This window comes from Pipistrellus kuhlii, unplaced genomic scaffold, assembly GCF_014108245.1.
Source record: "Pipistrellus kuhlii isolate mPipKuh1 unplaced genomic scaffold, mPipKuh1.p scaffold_m20_p_8, whole genome shotgun sequence".
NCBI lineage: Eukaryota > Metazoa > Chordata > Mammalia > Chiroptera > Vespertilionidae > Pipistrellus > Pipistrellus kuhlii.
Genome location: NW_023425584.1, coordinates 45,059,915 through 45,080,271, shown reverse-complemented (window position 1 = coordinate 45,080,271; position 20,357 = coordinate 45,059,915). Strand labels below are relative to the sequence as shown.

The following is a 20,357-nucleotide window of genomic DNA, read 5'->3' as shown; positions in this document are numbered from 1 at the left end:
TTTAAAAATAAAAATGAGAATATGAAGACCAAAATATTTTTATTTTAAAAAATTAGAATCTGGAGATCAAATGCCAATCAGATGTGTTAAATTAAGCACATAGAGTTGAAAAGGTTGTAGAAATGCAGCCTGTTTACTCTGATGAAATAGCCCTGCTTTCTTTCCATTTTAAATTTAGAACACTCTGTATCCTTTGTAGGATGTCACAAAAAACAGTGATAATAGAGTATTTGAAAATTTATTCTTTTAAAAAATTTCATATCTGATAAGTAGATAGCAAGGTTTATATTTTATTAGTATGAATATAGTCAACCTGTTATTTTATATTAAAACTTTTGAAATATTATTTATTCGAAAGGATTAGAATTCTCTAGATGGAAAAGTATTGTATGGTGAAATCATGCTTTCACATTTCTCTAGTCACTTCTATTGTAAATAATGAGAAAGTACCAAAGATCTAATAAGGACTGGTAAATCCTAGGCTAAGAATCACCATTAAAATATGCTATAAAGCTGAAACTGGTTTGGCTCAGTGGATAGAGTGTCGGTCTGCGAACTGAAGGGTCCCAGGTTCGGTTCCGGTCAAGGGCATGTACCTTGGTTGCGGGCACATCCCTGGCAGGGGGTGTGCAGAAGGCAGCTAGTCGATGTTTCTCTCTCATCGACATTTCTAGCTCTCTATCTCTCTTCCTTCCTCTCTGTGGAAAACCAATAAAATATATTTTAAAAAATATGTGGTATAAAGCCTTGATAAACTGTATTATTATATCCTCTTCTCAAAACAGGCAACCGTTAAGGCCTCCTTGATGGAAGATAATAAAGCAGGCCTATATTATGTCACATGAGATTTATTTTGACTACACATTGATGCTAAAGTTGATTGTTGGTATCTGGTATCAGGGTCCTACTAAGGGATATGGAAAAGGATGGAATGATTCACTTGTTAACCATGAGGTGATGAAAAAAGAAATTATTGCTTCTCCTTATTTATGTCAGAATCACAAAAAGAAGGAATTATTAATACATATAAAAACAGGATAGAGTGGAAATTAATGACTTAATTCTTAGAGGTAGAATGACTTGCATTAGCATCCTGGCTGGACAGTGTTGTACGCAGTTACTTAACCTCTCCAAATCTCAATGTCCTCGCCTTTAAAATGAGAATAATTATATATCTTCCTCCAGGGTTCATGTGAAGTTAATTAAATTTCAAATCTGTATGAAATGTATTAGCAAGGTATCTGGTACCCAGTAGATGTGCAATTAGCAGTGGCTATGGGGGGGAGGGGTGTTCTTATTCTTATTAGTTGTATTGATAAGTGATTAGTGGTTCCATCATCTGCTGTGCTGGTACCATGTAGATGTTTGAAATTTCAAACATTAAAACCAAGACTGGCAAAGGGTGCTTAAAAGTAAGACAACATTAGTTATTTAGGATTCAAATCAAGTGTCGGATCCCCTTCACAATTAAGGTGTTGTACCTAAGCTGCAATGGTATGGTTATCCACTGCAGCTGGACTTCCTTCCAGGAAGCATTGCTGCCTCTGTTGGATATTGACCATCCCATGTGGCTTCAGCAGTTCCATGCCTCACACCATACAAAGAACTATGTGAAGTCTATTCCACTAGCTTTTGAAACCCCCAGGTGTGGTTTTACATTCAATAGGGCAGATCGAACCAACCAACTCACATATTAGCATAAATTTAATGTGTTGAGACAAGAAGAGTTTAGGAGTCCCACCCTTGTAGAGTAACCAACCACGGAACAATAAATGGCTTATACCTCTGTGTTACAGATTTGTCGTAAACTAAATGGTATTCGTTTCACCTGCTGTAAAAGTGCCAAAGACAGGACATCGATGTCAGTGACACTTGAGCAGTGCTCCATCCTGAGAGACGAGCACCAGCTGCACAAGGACTTCTTCATCCGCGCACTGGACTGCATGAGAAGGTATCCATGGATCTTTCACTTTCTTTCTTTTAAAATCATTTTAAGGCTTTTGTTGTTCTTTTGTTTGTTTGTTTGTTTGTTTGCTTTCCAAATGCATATTTTACTGAAAAACTAACCACTTAATAACTTCACTGCATTTCCATGGCTTATCAATCATGATATGAAAGATAATATACTTTCAAATATTCCTCAGATTCATTTTAGGCAGTAGAAGAGAATATGGCTAAATTTTGATAACATGCATGGAGGTTCTATTTCATTAACTCATTTAAACCTAAGTGAACAGGCTCTGTTCTTTTCTTTTCGTTTCATATATAACACTTGAAGGGGCCAGTTTCTTTATATCAATAAAACACAGCCATTATAAAAGAAAACCTTTCCAAATTGCAACTAACAGGTGATCTTCCCATGGGTAGCAGGGTTTACAGGTGGGTAGCTCCTTCCTAAAATCATTTTGATATCACTCATCATGAAGAAGGGAGGACACTGGTACGTTAAAATAGAGAAGTCACATTGTTACTCTGCTGGCATTTAAAATGCAGTGCCTGAAGTCATGTTTCTTGATTCATTTCCACAGTAATTAAATCTAAAGTCAAAGCCATAATGGGAAGGGAAAAGTACCCCATTCACTATGTCTGTCAGCAAGGACACACATTAATTAAAAAGTTAAACGCAAGAGTCTCTTTGCTGCAGACACTGGTTCAGAAGCACACCAGGAAGCGTGGGACAGGCTCCTTGTTCCCAGGAAGGAATGCCATTGATCCTCTGGACAGGGCTGCTTCAGAGCTGCCATGTCATTAGCTTCTCCTTTGCTTTTAACTGCTGTAGTCTTCCAGTGGAGGCTTTGCCGCTTTCTGTGCCTATCTGTTTTCCCCACTAATGAGAGAGGTTTCAGAAGGCCTCGATTTCACCCCATTCCATGTCTCCTGGCATTTCCATTGTTCGGGGGAATTCTATCATAATTTTTTGATAGATGTAGGAGGATGTCTTAGAGGCCTGGCATGAACATCTGAGCCATATGAAACACATTGGGTTGACAAAAAAAAATTTTTTTTAAATAATCTCTCTTTTCAAAAATAATATGCCAGTACTAATGGGGGAAATTCAGAATCAGAGTATGAAACCATCTAAAGTGCATAACAAGAATAAATGTGTCACTCTGGATGAGCCAAGGGCTAGAGGGAATAACAGAAACACGGGATGTTATAGACCAGAGACACTGAAGGACTACAGTGATTCAACCAACATAAATTATCTGGAAGGGGAAATTGTTACTTATTTAAAGTGACAGTAATGGTTATTTTAAACAGTGTTTCCCAGTGTCCAGGGTGTTTGGGAAGGGAGAGGATTTACAAAGCCTCTCTCTTTGTCATGTGGGGAGCGCCACCCTCCAGTGACTTTAAAAAGCACATCAGGATCACTGTTTTGAAGCAGTTTAATTTTCATAGTTTTGAATGTATTGAAGTTTTTTTTTTAAATAGCTGTTGTAATTTATTTTACCTGTGAATTATTCTAACCACCCTTCAAGCTATTTAGTCTATTTGTTTAGCATTTACCAAGGTTATAAGATCATTGCTTCTGACTTTTATTTTTCCTCATCTTATATTTTCCCATTTTATTGTTTAACATGGTAAAAGTTTCAAATTATTATATATAGATGAGCAAAACATTGCTGGTAAAGAGAAATGAAACTTCATCTACCTGCTTTTTCAGAAACCCCACGCCAGGAATAAGCTCCATGAAAAATGGTATTTCTGTTTTCCTTTGCTCACTGCAGTAAGGCCGTACCTAAAACAATGCCTAGTGATAGCGGGTTCTCAATAAGTATACTATGAATGAATGAAAAATGAATGAATGAAGTTTAGATTATATGTATTAGGAAGTTTTGTATGCACATAGACATTTGGAATTAAACACATCAAATTATCTTTCAATTCTGTCATATTTAATAAGCAAAAAGTTCATTAGATGAAAGTAAGAATTTTGGAGAAGTTATGATACAAAAGTAAAACAAACAGGCTACAGATGGCCTGCCTTAAGTCGCAGTCTGGATCCACCCTTTGTACAGTGTTCAAATGTTCATTCTCTATTTTCCTTGCAGCTGCATACTCCCGACATGAGCCTCTAGTTACAGTCTGTTTGTCTGGAATGGAAGAATAAGACAGTTTTCTCCATATTAGAAAGTTAGCAAGGTGCCTGGCTAGATCTGACTCTGTAAGGAACTCTTAGTAGTTGCCTATATTGCCAGACCAAAACAGTGATTCTCAACCCTCATTGCCCATTTGAAACCTTGGAGGCTGGTGGTGAATGGTAGGTGCCCCACCACAGACTAGCTTCTGGGATGGAGCCAAGGCGGAAACCACCTGAATAAGTCGGCCTCTCTTAAACCTGAAGCCCTTCAGTAACTGATTTTAATGGCTTTGCGGTAAGACTATAAGCCCAGTCTCCATTCCCTTTCTTTGCATTATGAGGAGTATGTGTATTGTCAAATTCCCCCTTAATCATCTACAGCAGAAATTTAGAACATGGTGGCTGCATAATCAGCAGATATTTTTCTTAAAGAAAGAGAGAATGCAGTGCCAGCATACAATTTTCAGTTACGAACTCTCCAGGGAATGCCATCTTGTCCAAGTGCGTTTGCAAAAAACATTTTCGTAGGAATTTTAAAACATATTTGATTAATAAATGATTAGGATTGGAGTTAAAATACAAAATTTGAATGGAGTGTAAAATGTTATGTTTTATCCCAAAATAATTGTGTTGGGAAATGTAATTGGCACTAAAAAGTAAATTAAAATGAACACGCCGGTGCACAGTTATTTCCTTTGCAGGAAGTCTTGCATTTTGTGTTTATACAGTGTAACATGTGACACCATATTCCTTAGTTGTCTGCCTGTGACTTTTATTTTCCTCAAGCTACATTACGCTGCAATCTGTCATTCTTATAATGGCTGCTTAAAATGAAGATAGCTGATATGTCATTAGTGAAATTAATCAGGGAACATTATAGCCTATGACATATTTATCACCCTTAAGATACAGGGCTTTAATCATTCTATTTTAGTAAACACTTAAGTCATAGGAGAGAGACTAAAAGGCCCATCAGCACTATTGAATTTTATTATCTTTGTTGAATGTCATGTTCTCAACATGTTGCACCTGACATTTTTATGTTGGGGGAGCATAATTTACGTAACGCTCTGTTTTATAAATAAGTGACCCTTTACCAGTTGATATCAGTAAAGGTTTTATGTTTTTATTTCTCATAGCTTCTTTGTTGATATCACTTTTGACTTATGTAATTCATTTGTGTTGAAATAGAAAAATGTATTTCTTCTTTCCTTAGTCTTATCTCCACTTCAGCTTATTTTTCTTTGCTTTTGTTTGATTGCACTAGACAGAGAAGAGCTGCTATTTTATTTTTCAGATTACTCTTTATTTCAAATATTGAAGTGAATAATAAGCATCATAGACACAGGTAATGGAAGCTTCCGGTTATTTCTTGACTTCTTGAAAGGGATGTGATTGGATAGAACAGCATTAGCAGGAACAGTTTTTCCATTATCACTGTTTTCTCTTCCCTCGAGAGTTTCAGTGGTGTGTTTGCTGCGTTGCTTTAGTTCATATCTGTGACAAATAACAGTAATAAGACCAAATGGAGTCACCGTCATCTTAGGGCAGCTAATAATTACATGAAAACTGACCCCATTTAGGATGTTTTTGCTTCAGCTAACACGGAGGTAAAAGATACTGCAAAGAATACACTTCTTTAGGAATCATATTGGAGCAAGTAACTGTTAACAGGAGAGCCCACCAACTGATCTTGCAGGAGTGATTAAAATAATATGCAACAAACTTTCACCTTCCAGAACTAAATGTATATTTAGTAATTTTAAGAATTTTCTGCATACATTTATGTTTGTCATATTATTTTACTACAAAAAACAACAAAAAAACAAACAAAAAAAACTGGTTTCACCATGGCTTGTGTGGCTCATTCAGTTGGGCATTGTTCTGTGCACCAAAAGGTTACCAGTTCGATTCCTGATCAGGACACATGCTTGCAGGCTTGATCTCCAGAAGGGACATGCAGAAGGCAGCCAGTGGATGTTTCACTCTCACATTGATGTTTTTCTCTCTCTCCCTCACCTGCTTCCTAAAAACTAAATAAAATATTATTTTAAAAGTAGTGGTTTTGAGGTTGGTTTCTTCTCCTTAAGTTATTTGGTGTAGAATATTTGTTTTCTAAGTATTAGTAACTGAAGACCTTGTATCAAGCATGTCATCCAGAGCAGCTACCAACTTTTATGCACCATTCCAAATAAGTCATTTCTTTCCATTCTTGAAATTACTGAGGACCTAGACATGTAAGTGTATAAAACATATGTTGTTTATTCAATTCAATGAAATAAAATATAAATAAAAATGAAGCTAGTTAAAATTTGCCACAAACACAGGCTTTCAACATCAGGAAAACCTGGGGTTAAAAATCCATATTGAAACACTTATCTCTGCAGCTTCAGTTTTCCAATCTGTTGATTAGGATAACAATATCTTTCTGTTCTGTAGGTGTTGTCCAATGAGGTCACTTATTTAAAGGCTCTGTGCCCAGGTGCTCTGCTTAATCAATGTTACTCATGCTCCTCAGGCTGTCCCCATCTCTGTCTATCCTGAGCATTCTTCCCTGTCCCATGCTTCTCTGTAAGTAAGTACCTCTTCTGAAACTCCTAAAATTGAGGAATTTCCCTGGTCTTCAATGTCTGAGAAGAAAAGTCCCAGGATTAACACTTGGTTTCTAAAAGGCTTAAACTATCCATGATTATGTGAGAGAAGGTCTGGGAATTAAGGAGTAACCTGAGCTTGAAACATGGGGTTATCTGTGGTCCACAGATAACAGGGCCTTCCCACTCATGCAGTGGAACTTGTGGGTGTCCAGTTCTTGAGTGTCCACAGACTTCATTGGCAATTTAGGATATCCACTAAATAACAAGTCAGGAACTCCACCTCGGTAGACTACGTGGGCAAATATATCATTAGCAGAATTATGTCAACGTCATAGTTATAGTTAAAAGTAAACATTTATTTAGTATGTACTATGGCAGTGTAGTACCATGCTGAACAAAGGGAGAAACGACTTTGTAACAGTAGTAACAGATAACAGTTAATGAGTTCTTGCTATGCACTAAAATTACATTAAGCAGCATGTATTAAGAACCTCTATTAATTTCTACAGTGCTAGTATGAAACAGATGAGGCTGCATATGTAGTAAACACTAATTATTAGAGTAGTTCAGAGGATAAAAGGGTTCACTGTGGCCTAGGGTGGTTCTGGGGTGGGTGAGATATTAACTGAGTATGATATAGGTAAGTATCAAGGAAGAGTTAGGGGTTCTTGACAAGGAATATCTGAGCAGTTATGGTTAAGAATAGTGTTTATTGATTCGTCACATTTGTTAAATGTTTTTGTTTACATAAGTGGTGTCAGAATGTGAGTCACATCTGACATCATAGCTTATATCATGTTTTTTTATATCTATGTTCATAGACTCTAGCCCTCTTCTTTTAACAGCTGTATAATATTCCCTTTTATAAATAGAATGCAGTTTATCTAAAAAACTGTAGGTGATTTCTGATATTTTGCTAATAAAAGCAATAGGATTATAGACATTCTCTGATGTATATACATGAGCACAAGTATGAGAGTTTCTTTAGTTTATAAACCTACACATAGAATGGGTGGTAGACTATATTCAATTTTACTGTCTGCTAATAGATTTCTCTTCACAATAGCTATACTAATTTATATCCCACAAGGCAGACATGTCTTCCAGTTTTTCCATATGCCCCAATATTTGCATTATAAGAGTATTTGCCAATCTGATGAGTTAAAAAGTGATGTCTTGGTTAAGTTTGTATTTTCTCAATAATAAGTGATATTTAACATCTTTCTAAACATTGATCGGCCATCTGGGTTTTCATTAGTACTAATGCCTTCCTCTTCCAGCTTCTCATTTTTAATGACTTATACTTTGGGAGTTTGCACATAATTGCAGGGTAAGAAAAGATTCCAGCCATTAGAAACCATCAGGTTACTGTGTTTAAGTCAAATTTTAGAAAAGAAGGTTTCAGGAGTGATATTTTTCTAAGCATTTTTTTTATTTGTTTTGTGTGTTGGTTTTTAAAGTGGAAGTACGGTGGAACAGGACATAAGGGTATCTTGAGTTTGGACAGAGAATTCATGGTGTTTCCACAGGAGTTGCTGGCATATGGGCTTTTATAGCAGAGATGGGGACAGAGCTCTGTTTAGACATGGGAAGGAAACCTCCTCTGGAGACACAACACAAACCTGTAGGCGATTAGGAAGGTGATTGATACTTCTGCACTTGGAAAATGAGGCGTAGTGGGAACTAGTCTTAGAAAGAACTTGTTCTCATTCAAGAAGCCTGAGATGCAAGACAGCTCAGGCTTGAATGATCTGCACAGAGTAGTTAATGCCAAAACCCAGAACGTTTCTTTACGTCCCTGAAAGGCGTTGGCACAGCACTCAAGGCAAACCTGAACACCACACAGTATTCAAAGAGAAAAGCCTTCGGATTAAACGTGCACGTGGAACAAATACTAGCATTCTATCTCTAGCCTTGTTTACTTTTAGAGTTTACAAGTGTATTAGGACATTCCGTTTCCATATAAGAATGCTTCCCAAATCTTAGTCATTCATTTAACCACAAAAAGATTCTTTCATAAGTGCCATACGGACAGTCATTTATTTAGCCACCATGGATTTACGCACTGATGGGTCTGTTATGTTTGTCCTAATGCCCTGAAAGTAAATCCAAAACTATTGTCTATGTACTGTTGGTACTGTTTTGCCTTCCTCAGAGTGCTTATGATCCTTTGACAAACACTGTTAGAGAGGTGTTTCAGCGCTCCTTCTACCTAAATTTTAGTTATAGTGCTTCAGTCTCTAGCCCAGGAGAACAAATTAGACCCTTCATGGGACATTCTATGGCAATCATTTTTATGGAAAAGCAGCTAAACTACTGCAATCTTTTCTCCTGGTTGGAAGATCGCAGATGACAGAAAAGTCCGAGTGCCCGGAGTGCTACTAGTAAGTTCATGCCCAAAGGATAATGGTTTCAAGTCCCAAGGAAAAAATATAGTATGCACAATTATAAGCCATTCACTGAGCCTCTCAGAATTCATGTAATTATGAATGACATCATTTCAGGCATTGAGAGTTTCATTTCTAATGCATGTCATTTGTAAAATTAGTAGTTTATTAGTAGCAACAAATCACTTGTCAGGTATCACAGTATTGTTGTGTGTGGAAACAATGATTTGAATTTTTAAAGTCTAACTATCCAGCTCAGTGGAAAGTAGGCTGAGTACAGGGTGATAGTTAAGAGCAAGGATGTTGGAAATTGACCATCGGATTCTCCACTTCTTAGTGGTAGGGATGAAATTCTAAGAGCCCTTGGCTTTTTTGTCTATAAGATGAAAAATACCAGAAAGGAAGCTGGAAACAGAATACAGTATGATAAGGTATGACAGTTACTTGACGAACATTGTGCCAATTTCACTCATCTCATAGACTTGTGGTGAGGATTAAATAATGATAATGGAAGCCCTTAACTTGTTACATAGCAAGGATCAGTCAATATTAAATGCTGCTATGGCTGATAGTGATGTTATTGTGGTGGGAATTGTCATTATTCTTATTGCAATTATTGCTGCCACTTCCTTTGTCATAATGGCTTTTCATTCGATTGTTTTTACTAAACTGTGGCTTGTTGTGATATCCTCAAACTCTATGAAGAAAGAAAGAGAAATAGCCCTTTCAATTATTCCTAGTATCTGTGCACTAGGTCTCAGAGTGCTCTCAGCCCAGCAGTGTCAGCCTCACGTAAGGACTTGCTAGAAATGTAGCTTTACAGGCCATGTTGTGAATACTTTTAAGGTTCATCTATGTTGTCAGACAATTTTCATTACCTTATAAGTTCCCTCTTTGCAAAGAGTCTTTGTATTCATTTTCATAGCATTAACATTAGGCTCCCTTATAATTCTTCAGAACAGCTCTGGTGCATGTGTAAGGAAGTGGGGATATAACTTAGGGGGATCAGGAGAGATTGTCTGTGTGTTTTCATTGTGCAGTTTCCCTGTTATAGAGACTATTAAAAAGCTTAGGGCCAATATTGTGATTCATCAACTTCAAATGTACAGCATTTTTTAATGGGTTTTTAAAACATATATCTATATATTGTAGCCTCATGTTAGTCCAGTTTTATAATATAACCCTTGCATTTATTGTTTCTTACTTTTCATTCTTGATATCTTACTGAATATAATGTATCCACTGACTTAATTTTTTTTTTAAATAAGGCAGGATTTAAGGACATAAAGCATCCCTCTGTCCTAAGCTCAAGTCCCTTCCTAAAGTTGCTTTTAGCACTCATCAAACCAAGTTAGGTAATACTGATTTATCATTTTTATAAAATGAAAACAAAATCTAGTTTCTAACATCTTAATTTATGTGTTTTCAAATGATAACCATCTTCTCAACAATTTGAGAAAATAATGGCATATTTTCCATGCTTCAGAGTTTGCAAATCACCTTGACTGATCTTTCATTCTATAAAATAGAAATATAATAGATATCATCTTCTATTCAGTTTCTGTTTCATAATTTAATTTCATAACATAAATTCAGAGATGAAATTTGTATAGCACAGATAGTTTTATTTGATTTTTGTGATAAGGACTTTTTTCTCTTAGAAAGATTAGAACAACAATGAGAGAAAAGCATATTAGAGCTGTCAAGAGATATTATTTTTGCCAGAAAAAGAGGGAGAAATGCCTTCCTCTTCATAAGACTGAACTGATTTTACAGCAGCTGCTCTTAAAATAGATACATTTATTGAACATTCCTACAACTTCTAGTCACACAAAAACATAATTTTTTCTATAACATGAAAATCTCACTGCATATATACAAAGTAATGTATTATTAAAAATCATATGGTTGCCTTGGTTGGGTGGCTAAGTTGGTTGGAGTGAGGTCCCATACACCAAAAGATGAGCAGTTCAATTCCCAGTCAGGGCACATACCCAGGTTTTGGGTTCCATCCACAGTCAGAGCACTTGCAGGAGGCAGTTGATGGATGTTTCTGTCTCACAGCAATATTTCTCTCTCTCAAAAGAAATCAATTTTATATATATACATAGTCATGGTCATAAAGAAAAAAGGCAACTAAGGCAGCTATGAAGACCTGCCATGGGTTCATAGCCTTTGGAAAACCCCCAACTCCAAAAAAGCATTTGCTGGTTTATTTTCTTATCTTCTCTGATTTGACTATATAATATAATTTTATTGTGTGTTTTTAATAACATTAAAGTTGTTAATAAATTATGTAGTTCCTGTACAGATTGTAGATATTGTATGTGATTAGAAATTAACTCACTGGGCTTTATTTAGGGGTTAATGCATCTATTTTTAGAAAAATAATATGATGTGATATTCATGTAGTCAGTTATAACCTCCCCAAAATGCAATCCTTAAAATTCTTCTATAAACTAAAACTTTCTGTTACCAAGGTTATGATTTCAGACCATAATGGAAACTGGAAACTATGTCCCATTTCCATTTGTGATAAGGTAAAAGAAAGTCATGTTTCTTCACTGTATGCTTCATATAGTTTTATAAGAAATGTGTGCCTATTTATTTTTCCACCTTTGCCCATATTTCTTTTTTTAAAATATATTTTATTGATTTTTCACAGAGAGGAAGAGAGAGGCATACAGAGTTGGAAACATAGATGAGAGAGAATCATCGATCAGCTGCCTCCTGCACATCCCCTACTGGGTATGTGCCTGCAACCAAGGTACATGCCCTTGACCAGAATCGAACAGGGAGCCTTCCAGTTGGCAGGCCGATGCTCTATCCACTGAGCCAAACTGGTTTCAGCTTGCCCATATTTCTTGAGTAACAAAAGTAGGAAACACAATCTTGGTATGGATTCTGAGATGAAAAAGAATATTTGATATTTTAAAAAGCCTTAAGAATTCTGAGATACTGAAATATTAATACTAATGAAAGTGAATTTATGTGTATGTATTTAAAAAAATTTAGGCTTGATTTGTAAATTAGTAACTACTTTTTTAATATTCTCACCTCCATCTAAATGTTAAATAGTATCAGCACATTTTGCTAATATGTTGTTGAACTCCACTAATTTCCTCCTGGAGTTTGATTAGTAATGAAAGCAAAATTTTGACCTAATTTTGGCACAGTCCATAAAAAAAGAGAACTAAAAGAACCTTGAAAAATCTGGATATGTGTGTGTGTGTGTGTGTGTGTGTGTGTGCGCGCGCGTGCGTGCGTATCTGTGTGTAGGGAAGGAAGGGAAAAACAGCTCTCTGAATAATATAGGGTTTGAAGAGCTAAAGGCCTGTGTCAACTTTCATCCCTGACTCTCACTGTCCCTTAAGGCTGCTCTCAAGGCTAAGGTATTGGTGATGGCCTTCCTGGCATGCAGGGCTCTCTCCCCAACAGCAGCAAGCCTTCTGCTTGCACAGATCATCTGGACTGAATATTCCTCCAGCAGATAAGAAATTCGCTACAAGGAAGGTAGTGTGCAGTCCCCAGAGATGTTGATTTTTTCCCACTAAGGAAAATGGCAACCTGACATTCTTGCCAAGGCCTGTTAAAGCAAAGTTCTTATCCTATCTAACAAAGCGGTAATATGCAACTTAACCATCACTCCAACACACAAGATGGCCACCCCCCTGTGGACACAAGATGGCCAGCAGGGGAGGGCTATTGGGAGTAACCAGACCTGAAGGGGAGGATAGTTAGGGGCTACCAGACTGGCAGAGGAGGGCAGTTAGGGGTGACCAGACTGGCAAGGAAGGGAAGTTAGGAGTAATCAGGCCACCAGGAGAGGGCAGTTAAGGGCAATCAGGCCAGAAGGGGAGCAGTTAGGCATCGATCAGGCTGGCAGGGAGTGGTTAGGTAGGTGATCAGGCTGGCAAGCAGAAGCAGTTAGGGGCAATCAGGCAAGCAGGCGAGTGGTTAGGAGCCAGCAGCCGTGGATTGTGAGAGGGATGTCCAACTGCCTATTTAGGCCAGATCCCTATAAACCAGCAGTAAGACATCCCCTAAAGCAGCGTTTTTCAACCGCTGTTCCGCGGCACACTTGCCTGGTGTGCCGTAGGTACAGACAAGACAAGAATTTTATAAGTTTTCACTATTTTGTTTACTTAATATTTCATAATAAAGTAATTATAAAATACTTTCTTTGTGTTTATTTGATTCCTATTCAAGAGAATTACTTTATATATAGTCAATATAGGCACAGAGTTAAATTTTTTAACATTTTCTAATGGTGGTGTGCCTCGTGATTTTTTTCATGAAACAAGTGTGCCTTTGCCCAAAAAAGGTTGAAAAACACTGCCCTAAAGGGTCCCAGATTGGAGAGGGTGCAGGCTGGGCTGAGAGACAACCCCCCCACCCACACACACACTGTGCACGAATTTTGTACAGTGGGCCTCTAGTTCACATATAAAAGAAACTTTTGCATCATTATCATTCTGTGTTCTAATATCTCTACTGATACCAAGATACCTAAAGACAAAATATAGTATCTCAACTGAGGACAAATGTTTTATCAAAGAATCTAAACAAGTATAGTTAACATTGTTTTCCCCATTTCAATCAGAATATAGACCTGCGGTTTATAAATATGTTTTTCTGTGGGTCAGTGTTTGAAGGGATGCCAGATATCATCTGGTCCAATACCTCACAGAATTGTGTATTAATGAAGACATGTCTAATAAAGTAATTCTTTTTAAATCTAGATATTGCTCCTAAGTTATAACAGCCCTTCAGTTAGTTTTTGTGGAAAGCATTTTAACTGAAGATTCTGTTTCTTGTATCTAACATGATGGTGGTAAGGGGCCAATAAGCTTCAGGCAATCAGACATTTCCTTCTTGAGTCAGAAATGGTTCTGCTGTGAGCAGATATGCTTCTCTGAGCATCCTGAGAATTTATACACAATTACTGGAGCGGGGTTAGATCTTGGTGTTTGAAGAAATAATCTAAAGCCACCATTTAAAAAACAAACCTTTATTGTTGAAAGTATTGCATATGTCTCTTTTTTCCCCTTTGCCATCTCTCACCCCTACTCCCACCTGGGTTTTGTCTTTGTTTTTGTTTTTAACAAAATGACTTTGGCATCCTTGCAAGACTTACGATTCAAATAAACTGAAGTGGAAAAGTGAATTCTGATGAACCTTTTTAACATTGCTCTTTGACTTACTTTAGAGGCCAAAGTTATAGATACTAAGCAAAACAAAATGACATGATATATATATATGTATGGGTGTATATATTGTATATGTATATATAACTATAGATAGGTATATAAATGCATATATGACTATATACATCTGTTTATATATAAAATATATGTGTGTCTTATAGATATAATTTTAGTGTTTGTTTTTCTTAGACCTAATCTGATCTTGTTTGTAAATTGCACTTTATTTGCATGATCCCGTTGTTGGGCCATGTGAGACATGCATATCCTGAAACTATTGTTTCAGCGGCTAAGTCTAATATTAAGGAATAAAATGCCAGCTTTGTGTTGTCTCATTAAAATAACACAAACAGAAAAGAATAACTGTAAGTTGACATATCAGCTTCCTCACCTATTCCAGACTGATTGCTTTGCTCATTATTTTCTATGAGTTTTGTCAAGGACCACAAGCTTTTGGTACAGAATAAAATGTTTTCGAGCCCTGATTGTTATCCTCCTGAAAGTCAGTTTTCAAGTTACCTGTATTTCTGCACACTTGTGACTTTTCATATTAATGATATTTTGAGACTGCAAGATTTGGAAAGGACCTTAGAGATTATCTAGTGACCCTGCCAACCAAGGCAGGGATTCTTTATACAATATCCCTGACAGATTGTCAGGTAACCTTTACTTGCACATGTCCAATAGCAAGGAGCTTGCATATCAACCCATTCTGTGGTTGGACAGCTATGCATTTTATAAAACTCACCTTCATGTTAAGCTGAAATCTGTCACCCTATAACTTCCAGTCATTAATGCATTCAAGTGTGTGGACCAAAATAATGGAAGTCAGCATTTCTTTCCTTATGTCAGCCTCCCAGTGTGTGTTTGAAGGTGGTTGCTGTGTTCTGCTTAATTGCTTTATTTTTACTTTATTTTATTGATTGATTGATCTTTAGAGAAAGAGAGGAAGGAGAGAGAGAGAGAGGGAGAGAGAGAGAGAGAGAGAGGAGAGAGAGAGAGAAAGAGAGGGGGTGAGAGAGAGAAACATCAAGTTTTGTTGTTCCACTTATTGATGGGGATTGAACCCAAAACCTTGGCATTATCAGATGATGCTCTAACTCACCATCTGAGTACCCAGCCTGAGCACTGCTTGTTTTAATCCCTTTTAAGATGTGCAAATAGATACAACTCCTGACCATCCTAAAATATATTTCTACCATCTCCCATGCAGTCTTTGTTTTTAATACCCTTTATAAATTATATATATATATATATATATATATATATATATATATATATATACACAATATATATATAATATGCAAAGTGCCAGGAGTTCAACCAGGAGACTGGGAGTTCGAATGCTTGTATGATGTGCACTGACCCCCAGGTTTGGCATGGGATAAAGGAAGGCCCCAGCCAGCAGCTGGAAGCCAGGGAAGGAAGGCCCCGATTGACACTGATCATCAGTCAGGCCTAGGGAGCCTACCCATGCGTGAATTTTGTGCATCGGGCCTCTAGTTATAAATAAAAATGGACACCATGGTCTAAATGTAATATGCAGAATAAAAAGTAAAGTAGGGCAAATGTCTACATGTCCCTCCCTTCCTCCCTTCCACTATATACTGCTGACTATGTGCCTAGTATTTTCCTAAGCACTATACAGATATTATCTCCCCAACACTTACTTTAATTTTAAGGATTTAGTCTTAAAATGAGGAAACAGCCACAGAGGGGTTAAATGACTTGCTCCAAGACCTCACAGCTGGGAAATGGTGTGAGGCCCTTACTCTACCTCCATGCTTCTAAGAGCCTAGGCTGCCTCTCTTGATCTATATTTATCTCTTTGTTCCTGGAATTTTTGTCTGTTTCAATAATCTGTAACTTGGTCAAGACTTTGGGTTCTGGTTTAGTTAATAATCAACCACAAATTGGTTTCAGAGCAACTACATGTTGTTATGTACATATGACTAATGCTTGATTTTGCATCTTCTATGATTTATCAATCAGAACATTTCACCATACCCCAAGAAACTGCCTCATAATATTTCTCTCTTAAATATTTATTTCTTTACTCATTTATATAAATCTTTGGTTGAAAAGCCCTTAAATTATATATTAATCAGATGTCATTCTGTAGAAGTATGTTCTATTCTAAAATTCAGTCCCATTTCTTTAAACATACTGCTCTACTTATATATTAACACTTTAATTAATTATTTTTGATACTATTACGGATGTCCCCTATGGTAAGATATGTACACATATAATACCGTAATAAAAAATGGGAAAAAAGGACTTATATGCATGCATATAAGCCTAATCAATGGACACAGACAACGGGGTTAAGAGCATGAATGGGGAGGAGGGGGAGAATTGGGAATAAGGACACATATGTAATACCAAAATCAATTAAGAAATTAAAAAAAAAAAAAGAAAAGCCATTGATTAATCTAGAAATTTCAGCATGTTCTGCTAGAAGCATAAGTTTGGGACATATTGGCAATAATTATTAAAAGTAGAGAATTTTATCAAATTATGATTTCTGAGAAGGCAGTGACCTTAAGAAAAACTAGAAAGTGACTTTTATGGGTCTCCAGGTTTAGAAGCCCTTATGCTTGCACAAAAACCTTGGTTTCCTAGGTGATTTCTAACTTGTCCGCAATTTTCCCCATTATGACAGTCTTCATCAGGCAGGCGAGATAGTACTAGAATGTGGGCTAGATTAGATGCCTGTGATAAAAATACAAACCTGGTCTCTGCCGTTACTTTCCATTTTAGTTGACTTCCTCTCAATATTTATAAACACAATTACGACTCAACCCAAAATAACCTGTGTCCTTTATTCCCAGACTGACAAAAAGCTGTGTTGGAGGCAGGCATCTAGCAACAGATCATCAGAAGCTGATTTTGTTGAGAACCCTCACCATTTGTTCTAATATGAGAATAAATTTTTTCAGTTAGAGTAAAAATAGTACTTCTGCCAAATTTTAGTTTTTCTGTTTGGTTTTATAAAATCTCAAACCCTTCTTTTTGAGTGCGTCATTCATAATTGTTAGGTGGGAATCGGGTGTGAATTCTGTCTGTAGTGCTTTAATCAAAACATGGAACTGGGGAGTATCTAGGGTCTAGCCTCTTGGATTAGAACATGCTGGTGGAATGTAGACCAGATTGGACCTAAAATAGTTTCCTCGAGGACGCTCTGAGCAAAAGAAAAAAAGTCATGATCTGAGAAATAACAGCCCAATGATAGAGTCATGTTTATTTTAACACCATTTGTGAAAATGAGGGATTGATTTATTTGAGGGAATCCATGAAATCAGAATTAAGCCTCATTTTCAAAGTCTTTTTGATAGTGATAACAGATAAAATATCAAACCGGTATACACATAACTACTACTCTAATTCTCTGTATTGTGCTGATGAGCTGCTGGTATTTACTAAGGCTAAAGCATAATTAATTTTTAATCAAACAAGTTTATTTATTATTTAACACGAACATGGCCCAAATACTTATCAGAGAGCATTGCTTGGCTCTCTAGTGGGGGCTTACTCAAGTGGTATTTATCCTATTCATTAGGATAAGGCACATTAGGAAGATAAAATGTTCCTTGCCCTAAAATAACTCCAGTCTGGGAAGAGAGACAAGACAAACCCAAAACTGAATGCAGGGCTGCATATGGTGAGGTCTGCCTGGTTGGAACCAAAAAGTACAGGAGTGCTCCCAGGAGGGTGAGATCCTCTGATGTGCTCTTCATCTGGGGCCTTCGAGTTGCATCTTGAGGAATAGTGGACAGATTATATATGTATATATTTTATTTTTACCATGTCGTAGGCACTGTGGATTCTTGAAGTGTCCAATAAGAAGCAAAAAGAGCACTGTACAAACAGAAAATGGATTTGCAGAAAGTTGGGGAATAAGAAAGCAAATTTTGATATAATTTCAAGCCTCAGTAGCTCAAGGAAATAGAATATTACCCATTGTGGATTTTATGACTCAATCTTTGGCCTGTGGGTATGTAAGAACTTCTGTACTCTTTGTGCCCAGGCAGATTTATTTCTGGCGGCCGAGGAGTCTTTGTTAATGTGCGTGTCAGCACTGACAGACCTCTTAATTTCGAGTACAACCCTGAGAGTGTATGTGTCAAGATGCCTTTTACATATGCAATAGCTTCTGAGACTACTTTTTGAATTGTGAGTGGAAATAGATCAACTCAGCTACTTGCTTTAGTTCTCACCTTCAATTATTAACCAATACTGGAGAGGAAGAATAATAAAATTGTACAGGCATAGGGAATGAAGAATTTAATTATAGAATGAAGTTTCGGTAGCTTTATAATGAGGTAAACATAAAAAATGGTGCAGATAAAAAAAGCTTATGATAGATTTTTAACATCCTCCAATTAAAATGGAATATTTTTATTATAAACATTGCAATGAAATGTGCTACATTTCCTAACTGTGAGTTTGTTATGTAATGATGTATTCATAGGTCCCCATCTGTAATTAGTTATTTCCATGGTGCCTGTCATTATGAAATACAGAACCCTAACATAATAGGGATAATAAGTTTTAAGTTTAAAGAGAAAAACTTGCCTTCTTTTAGAATTTTTTTTTTTTACCTCTTAATAATTTGTGTGGTTGACAAGTAAGGGATGAGAAATTTCTCTGATTTGAACCTTCAGGGTTCCAAAGTAACCAGGATAAGACAAAAGGTGCATTTGAGTTGCAAAATTGAGCTCGAAGTTGATGTTTCTCCTTTTTTTCCTTTTTACTAGTGTTCACATTTCCAGAGGCAACTTGAGGATAGTAGACTTCCAACTTAATCAGTGTACCTATCTTATTATAACATGAACATAAAGTATTAATGTTACCAACCTTTTATAGATTTATATTTTCCAACTTAGTACTTGAGGCTGTCCATTTCCCTATAAAATATCTGTGTGTCTATAGGCTAAGTTGCTTCTACTTATATTGGAATTTTGGTACCAACCAAAATATCCAATAGCAGCTTCTTTCTGGAGTCTGTAGCTTGGAGGGTCTTGGGGATCAAAAGTCTTTCTTCCTCCCTTTCTTCATCTTCCTATCCCTTCCTTTGTAGAATTAAACTTCCATAGGTTCAACATCATCTGTTTTATAAACCATTGCATCTAATTTACTAATCACAGTTTCTTTGAAAGTTGAATCTTTTGAAAAAGGGAGATACCATTATTTATCTTCTGTCACTTGAATTTTCAAAACAAAATGTGATTACAGTGGCATTGTATATAGTTTAAGCCTCTCATTTGAAAGGAAGGATTCAACTCATAAACTATTCAAATACTAATTGTTTTGTAGTTGTTTTTGTTTATTCATGTTACCTTCCAAAGAACAAAACTTTCTGTAAGAAAAGCACATTTTTGTAGAAAATTAAATAAGATTTTTATAACATTGAACAAATACTATTAACAACACTTATGGTTTAAAATGATGACGTTATAATTAAAAATTCTGTTGACCCCAGATATGATGTTTATAGCAAAGTCTCTTGAGTGAACTCAAATAAAAAGGTAATTCCCTTTTCATGCTATTTTAAAGAACTTAATGAACATTATCTCATCTAGTCATGAGGAGAATGTGAGAATCACTTAAAGGATAGAAAAGAACTTCGCTATTTGACAAAGACCTGATTTACTTTGTGAATTTGGGTTGATGATTGTATATGTCATGGCCTCTTCTGTATGAATGAGCAGTCCCAAGTCCATCTGTACCTCTGAGTCCTGTGTCATCACGAGTTCAAAGAAGGAAAGAGGAGTCTGAATCTTTTAAGGGCTTCTTACAAATTAGTGATTGTCAGTATTAATAGTGTTCTATTTAATGGTCAAGCCAACTTTAATTCACTATGTTATTGAAGATGGATGTATAATAGCATCATGGTTACTATGATTTTGGAATTAGAAATGCATAGAGTGGTTCTACAAAAATATTTATTGAATTAATGAGGCAAAGACAAGAATCTAGAAGGTTCAAACTGGTAAATGGGGTCAGACACACACATACACACACACACACGTACTGGGTCAGTTTTATGTCTTAACATGTCTTAGTAGGCAATCTCCAGCTAACAATT

General features: G+C 36.4%; 1 protein-coding gene across 4 annotated transcripts in view; it reads left to right on the top strand.

The window, feature by feature from the left end:
* INPP4B (inositol polyphosphate-4-phosphatase type II B) overlaps window positions 1–20,357 on the top strand; it is a 560,042-nt gene that overhangs the window by 516,401 nt on the left and 23,284 nt on the right. For all 4 annotated transcript variants that reach the window (XM_045576851.1, XM_045576850.1, XM_036423483.2 and 1 more), the window contains one exon: window positions 1,797–1,951. In XM_045576851.1, coding sequence (XP_045432807.1) covers window positions 1,797–1,951 — 155 coding nt within the window. The remainder of the gene's footprint in view (window positions 1–1,796; window positions 1,952–20,357) is intronic.